The sequence below is a fragment of the Leuresthes tenuis genome, unplaced genomic scaffold (assembly GCF_036924035.1).
Source record: "Leuresthes tenuis unplaced genomic scaffold, fLeuTen1.0.hap1 SCAF_16, whole genome shotgun sequence".
In the NCBI taxonomy this organism is placed as follows: domain Eukaryota; kingdom Metazoa; phylum Chordata; class Actinopteri; order Atheriniformes; family Atherinopsidae; genus Leuresthes; species Leuresthes tenuis.
This window is the reverse complement of record NW_027325370.1, coordinates 20,733,430-20,740,873: the sequence shown is the minus strand read 5'-3', so window position 1 is coordinate 20,740,873 and position 7,444 is coordinate 20,733,430. Positions and strand designations below refer to the sequence as shown.

At 38.5% G+C, this 7,444-nt stretch overlaps 1 protein-coding gene across 3 annotated transcripts; it reads right to left on the bottom strand.

Annotated features, from left to right (window-relative positions):
• Window positions 1-31: 31 nt before the first annotated feature.
• irf10 (interferon regulatory factor 10) lies at window positions 32-5,653 on the bottom strand. 3 transcript variants are annotated; one of them, XM_072367560.1, is made up of 8 exons: window positions 5,227-5,653; window positions 4,708-4,903; window positions 4,466-4,542; window positions 3,865-3,916; window positions 1,601-1,696; window positions 1,105-1,491; window positions 910-1,028; window positions 32-458 (listed from the first exon to the last, which is right to left on the bottom strand). In XM_072367560.1, the coding sequence occupies exons 1-8, from the start codon at window positions 5,395-5,397 to the stop codon at window positions 351-353; spliced, it is 1,206 nt and encodes a 401-aa protein (XP_072223661.1). In that variant the 5' UTR covers window positions 5,398-5,653; the 3' UTR covers window positions 32-350. The 3 variants fall into 3 exon arrangements, with proteins under 3 accessions (XP_072223661.1, XP_072223662.1, XP_072223663.1); XM_072367561.1 differs by having other exon boundaries at window positions 1,601-1,693; XM_072367562.1 differs by having other exon boundaries at window positions 3,865-3,901.
• Window positions 5,654-7,444: the final 1,791 nt, after the last annotated feature.

Genomic DNA, 7,444 nt, shown 5'->3' with positions numbered 1-7,444 from the left:
GCTTTAAGTAACAGTAATTCAAATGATCATTTCATTTAAGCTGAATATGGGGCCAACAACAAATGCAAGAAGAAAAACATCTTTGTTAACTGTTAAATATCAGCATGGTTTAATCAAGCGCAACAGCTAATAATTCTCACCTGTCCAGCAGCACGGTAGACAATAGATAAAAACATTAAAGCCCAGGACTAGCACCACTAATAGGTCCATCAAACAGATATTATTTATTGTATATACATGTTCTTTCACAATACTCTGCTGATGTAACTTATGATGACAACTGGGATGAAAGTAAGCTGCATTGATACAATGCCCATGCCTCCCCAGGCACAGGGCAGATTTTTACCATCTTAGAACATCTTCATTCTGTCTGTGTTCGAAGTAAGAGTCTGATGTTTCTCTTCAGTTTCTCCCAAGTTGAACCTCTGTAATAGTTCCACCGCAAACAAAGGAACAACCTGGCACACCGGAAACAGAATAAGACACGAGAAGTAAGTTTATGAGGACCTCTACTGGCTGAAAACATTGCTGCTGTGCAAGGGGATTGGAAATCCTGAGGCTCTGATCTAGATGTGAAGGACACATTTTTGTCAGCATTCCATTAAAAATTGCAAAGACCACAAACCTGCTAAGATGTAAGTGTGAGCTAGAAGAAACACACATGCTAAGCAAACCTTTGACAACAAAACAAACCCACTTTTCACACAACTGTAGCTGTAATATAACTCAGCTTTCCTTACGTAAAGTACAAGAGATTGTCTTGTGATTTCTGTCTCCCACGATGAACAATTTTTTTAAAAAATAAATCACTGCTTAACTGTGGTAATTCAACATCTGCGTGTCAAAAACACACACAAAACACGTGTAAGAAGTTACAGTCAGAACTGTTAGTATCCCTTTTCAACCAACCTGAGCCACGATCAGCTTCCTGGTTTTAGGTACATTGGGGTCTGGATACTCCTCTCCAAAGCAGAGCTCAATCTCATAGGAAGGTGCTGGCTCCTTCCCCTGCAAACAGCTCTGGAGCGCTGTGCAGACATTACAATGTATATTCAGATTAATCAAACACCAAAGGTATTTCCACAGAGCAATGTGCAGTATTACCATTAAGAAATGTGGGTGTATCAAGCAGTATGAATGTCTTTTCTCGATCCAGTTTGTTCGGTTGGACAGTGTGTTGAGCCATGGGACCACTCCAGAATACTCTGCCCTGGCAGAAGCGCTTAATGAACACCCCATCTGGTGCCACCCATAATAGCACTCCCCTTTCCAGGTGACAAAGAAGACGATTCATTGCTTCTGCCAAGGAGGACGGTAGCGATACTGAGCTGGGGGAAGGGAAGGAGAGCTGCTGGGCAGAGCAGGGTCCATAGATTCGTTCATTTCCCAAAGGAACGTGGCCCTGTAGGATGAAGCACCCATCTGGGCTTGTGGTGGTCACTTTCATCACCACCTGGCCGTGATACAACAGCTTCACCTGCATACGAAAGTCTAAAGAGAAAATGGAACTAAGGGTACTGGTAATACATTTATCATTTACAGTATTATATATGCATTCATTTCATCCTGTTTGTGTGCATAATCCTTATCGTTTTCTTACCTGTTATATCAAGTGTAGGGCTGAGGAAAGTCACGGGAGAAGGAGCCTGATTTGTTCCCGTTATCTCACAGTATGTGTGCTCCCTCATCAGGTCTTCTTAAGAAGAGCAGAGAAACAATTAAATCAAAACATACAGAATATTATATGCTCACTGAGAAAAAATAATCTATGTGTTTCTGTTGTTTTTATATCACAAGTTCACAAGCGAGCTTCTTATCAAGTCCATGAAGGCTTAACAGTGGTTGGCATATAGATCCCAACTGAGCAAACCATACAGGGCTTTACATAATGTATGCCTATGGGGCAAATGTGAATTGAAAACTTTAAAACTCCGACCACTGTGGTGCTCTTACTCAGAGTTATGACTGGACCAAGACCAACTGGAAGTAGGTCCCCTTACTGGAGGAATAAATAGTTTTTGACGACAGCTTTTCTATTTTTTTTTAGGGTGTTCTGAACATGCACGGTTCATAAACGGTGTAGAAATGGTAAACATGTGACATGTGCTGTTAAATCTTTATGGAAATTATCAAGAAAACTGTGTGCAGCCTGGATCATAAACCAAAAAAAAGGGGTCATACGGCATTGGACAAAATTGTTCAACACAAATATTATGAAGGTAATGTTGTGGAGCCAAGAAATAGTCCAGAGTTTAATCCAAAAGAATTTTTGGAAGTACCTGAATCAAGTATTTCATGTGAGATAACCTTTCAGTATCTTAGAGTTGACGTTGTTCTGACCAGAGAAATGAGCTTTCAATTCCTTCAAACTGATGAGGGGGACTGGTTAATAGTTACTGGAAACATTTAGTTGTAGTTACTGCCACAGAGGGGCATTGTGCCAGATAACGACAGAACCAGTTTGCCCTTTTTTTCTCCACTTTTAAATCTACAATATTGGAACATTTCTCTTAATAATAACCTACTATGTGCATTGTGTGTCTCATTTTTTTCATGTCCCAGACCAGTTCTGTTAGGAACGAAGGAGGTGGAGGTTGTGAAAACCTATAAATATCTTGGACTGTGGCTAGACAACAAGCTGGGCGAGCAACAAGAGGCAGCTATACAAGAAGGCCCAGAGCAGGATGCACTTAACAGAAGGACAGGACTATTTTCATTACTATTACTAGTATACAATTACTATTATTATTATTATTATTATCATCATCATCATCATCATCATCATCATCATCATCATCATCATCATCATTATTATTATTATTATTATTATTATTATTGTTATTATTATTATTATTATTATTATTATTATTATTATTATTATTATCTCTATCTTTATACGGTGCTGGTGTTGGGTGTTTTCCACTTTTGTCTATTCTATACATTTCTGTATATAACAGTCCTGAGCGTGAGTGAGATGGAGATTTCAATCCTCCCAAAGGGATTAATAAAGTCGTCTATCTATCTAATGGGGTACTTGCTATCAACTTTAAAGGGAAAATGTGTGACCTTAAAGGTGTCAAACTAACTTGCCTAAAAACAAATCTATAACTCAAAGTGAGACCGAACTCAGACCTTAACTTAAAACATCTAATAAATCTTGAGTCTCTCACTACATTTTGCTGCCGCTCAGTGTGGGTGGGACATGCAGAGGGAGGGGCAGTATGTTCTGTTAAAAAGGCGAAATTTGCTGCAACGTTTGCTTATAGAAAGAGATTATTTGCTTCTGTATTAATTCAAGGACATCTGAAAATCTAATCCTTCAGGTCATACTTTTATACACAAAAATATGAAAAACTCCAAAGGCTTTACAAACTAGCACTGCTAGAAATGTTGAATGCTGATCTTATTTTTGCTTTTGTCTCAAACAAAAGGAAAATAAGTTGACATGATGCTGAAAGAAACGTGAGAGGAAATTAATGTCTACTAATTCTATGGCCACCCATCTGATAGCTCTTCTCGACATTCGCTATCTATATTGTCAGAGACCGATATTCCTATTGAAGCCACAAGTGAGGATATAAAGATTACACCAACCAGTGGTAACCAACATGCAAAATAAAACCAAACTCACAATGTCCTTGTGTACTGTGAATCACCATTTCACTATACAGACCCGATGCCCATATTGCTGCCATCATCACATCACAATATGCAAGGTGACACAATATTAAGAAACAATACTGAGGGAAGTGCCACTGTGAATCATAAGTTCCTGTGCTGTTGGTTTAAATGAAACTGAAACGCATCCCATGACAGTCCTTTTCCCGTATGCATAGACTGACAGTTTGTGTATGTAACCCTTACCAGTCAATGGCTTTTCTTCGTTTGCCGGAATCACTTCCTTTTGACAATGAATCTACAAAAACAGAAAAAAAAAGTTAAAAGTTTCCACCAGTGAGATCTGATCCCGTTATACAGAATTTCCTCCACATTGCCCCCTCAATAATGCCTGAACCTGTCTAGGACCAAAATGTATTTATCATACTCTGTGTACTCATGGCATTTTTTTGTAATGTTTACTTGCGGCCCTTTTAAATGCTTTAACTGTTTTATGGTTTCTTTTGAGCAGTTGGAAGCACTGCCCTTGTTTGTCTTCTCATGTGTCATGTGTTTGTAACTTTTCTGGTTTTTCTGTGTAGGCATTGATGCTCTTTGCACATGTGAAGTTCCAAGCACATGAATTGGGTCATTGTTAGTAGAGTTTTTTCCATTTTTTGTACACAAAACTCACGCCATCACAAAGACCAATAATATTATCGCAATCTATTGCAAAACCAATTGAAGTCACTATGTTCTTCACCTCTCTAGGACAAGTTGTGCCTGTTGTGAGTCGGTACATAAGCCACTCTAAAGTATTCACTGAGCCCTGTGCTACAGTCAGTTAATTTAGTCTTACTTCTTTCACCTTTTTGCTCCGGTAAATAGGGCTTCTCGAAGACTGTTTCACTGGGTTGACCACTTGACACTTTGACTGAGGACACTCTGTGAGGGGCGGAACAGACGGGGAAATGTGAACGCTAATAGAAAACAGATACCGTCAAGGTAGGTGCAAACATAAGAGGCCAGATTCAAAGAAAAAAAAAACTGTAGTTAAGCTGTGCTTGATATGGTCAAACTGAAATTCTGTATAACTCTGTCTGTTATTACCTGCTGACCTGGCAGGCACATCGTCGTGCTGGATGCGATAGACCTTGTATGGCTCACTGATGTCCAGCTGGTTGCGTTCAGGAACCTCCTGGAAATCTGTGCTTTTGTTAAGTGCACAGCGGAGACGGGTCTTCCACATGGTGGGATCAGCTTTATCTCTACCCTCCCTGTATTTGCCCTTATACACAGCCCAGGCCTGAATATAAACAATTCATTAGCACATGCTTATTTCAAAATTGACTAACTTAACATGAAAACAATGGGGAAATTATTCATTTAATTTAATACATAAACTTTATCTTTATGGGAGTAAAGTATAATAAATTGAAGGTTAGCAAACGGAATGGTTATTGACTTAAAATTAGCTAAAGTAGGGCACAATTATAGTTTAATTCAATTAACTTTCGAATGACGCGAGCTGACTGACTTGGGTCAGTTTCTTTGTCATTTGAAGACACGTTCAAATTGTTTTCTAATGCACGCTGCATGTACTCAGAAAGCGAAATAGAAATAGTTTACCTTGAATAGAGCCGCATCCTCCGTCTGTTTGTAGTCCTTCTTGGCTGCGTGCTTCCACGGGATCCTAAACATGCTTTTCTGATCATCCTCCCAACACAGTCCTTCATATTTCCCACTCTCTATCTGAGCTATCAGCCACTCTTTCAGGTGCAGCTTAGCTTCTTCATCCATCTTCAACACATGCTGTGTGTTACAGGAACACAACTGTCCTTTCAAATGTCACATGCGCCGCGCTGCGCGAACAATTTCAATCCACCTTACCTCCACAAAATTAGCTATATTTGATTCGGCTGCAGCTCAAGCTTCTGATATTGAGCACAAAATGGCAGATTTAGATATAATACAATACACTTAAGACCTACAGATCTCACCTTAAACTTAAATGCAGAAGTCACAACTAAAATTAAGTGCGCTCTGGAAGCGAAAGCGAAAGCTTTGAACTATCAAAACTTTCGGTTTCCCTACTCGTGTTGAGGTGATGAGAGTCTTTAATCATTTCCAAGTAAGGTGACTGAATAGTTTGATATAGGAGAAAGCCAACAAGAGTGCGTTTCGCAATGTGAGAGGAATTGATAAATAATACCACGATTTAGTTAATGGAGTCAGTTTGTAGGCCTCATCCTTTAAGATGATAAAGAAAAAAAAAACTTTTTTCAACAACATTATTTGAATTCTGTGAGAGCATTTCATTAAAGTTAAAAAAATTAAAGCACAAGAGGGGACATGGCATTTTATTTTCTCCCCACAGGAGACTCAGCGTCTAACTCGCACACACACTTCCACGCACACACAGCGACTCATAATGAAACGTTCCTGTGAAAACGAAAGTACGTGGGTGTAAAGCAGTTTTTTTTCTTTTTCTTTTTCTTTTTTTTTTTTACCTCCAGTTGACCAAACTTTTTTTTTTTTAAATTTTATTTCTTCAGATCACGTAGTCACAGTGAACATGTGGACAATAAAACTCACAGTTTAAGTTGTTCAAACTGTGTGTTAAAAAGAAAAAGAAAAAAACATCCAGCAGACGGCAGCAAAGTGTGCTCCTTGACAATAAACCTTAAAGTTGTTGAGGAGTGGGTGAGAATATTTCTGACGATTTATTTTATGGAGGTGGATGAATTATTATTTTTTTTTTTTTAAAAGACAAGTTTTCAGTTAAACTATAGGTTTTGGTAAGTGCACTTAAAGAACCAGAACCGTTAGAACGGGCCTGTCAGTCATTGCTCATACCCACGGATCAAGAAGTTTGCTTCCTTTCCCAAAACATGCTACAGTTTTCCCAGGTACTCAGGCTTTCTCCCACCATTCAGGGTGTATCCTGTCGCTTCTCCAGTGGCAGGTTGGACAGGCAAAAAGACCACACCCCCACTAAAAAAAATGTTTTTGATTTTCTTTTTTAATCACATTATCTGGAGATCAGGTGTTTATTGTCTCCTGATATCCAGATAACAAAGCTAATTTTGTAGTGATAAAGTGTCCATTAGGTCATTATCTCAAAAACAGATCAACATTATGTCATGTTTCAAGACAATTTTTGTAGATGAATTAATATATTTTATCAGTTTGGCCTTGAAACGTTCTAGTAAACCCAGAGCAGCATACAGAATTAAACATCCATGTCACCCACTGCTAATAATGTTTTTATAAAGCCACCAAGACCATTTCTGCCTGTCTTTGGCTCCTCCCTCAGGAAGTCCTGTGTTTGGTTGCTAACCTCAGTAAAATTTGAGCAGTGACAAACAGGAAAGCTATTTGTATGAACAGAATAAGACCCTGAATCCAGAGTAGTTCAGGAGATGTCAAGGTATCAGAGCAAAAACAAAAGAAAAAGAGGGAAGAGTTTAAACATTGTCTTCCTATGATGGAAATGTTTCAACTCAGTTTAAACATTTAAATGTTTAAAATGTTTAAAATCAGTTAACATTGTTGTTAAGATGCTAAATCAACATCCCAATCCATTTATGGTGATCTCTGAAGATTTTAACTACAAAACTATTAACTATCAACTGTTTTAACTCTCCCTCTGCTACAATTTCCAGTAAAGTTGTAAAACAGAAAAATCTATAACAGTTATTTGCACCGCAGCTGTGTCATTTCTTTTAGGGTTTAATGAATTAGGATTCAATTTAATTGGAATGGAATTGAACTGGGGTGTGGTGGTTGGCATCCACACCTCACAGCAAGATGGTTCCTAGTTTGAATCCCAGCTGGGGCCTTTCTG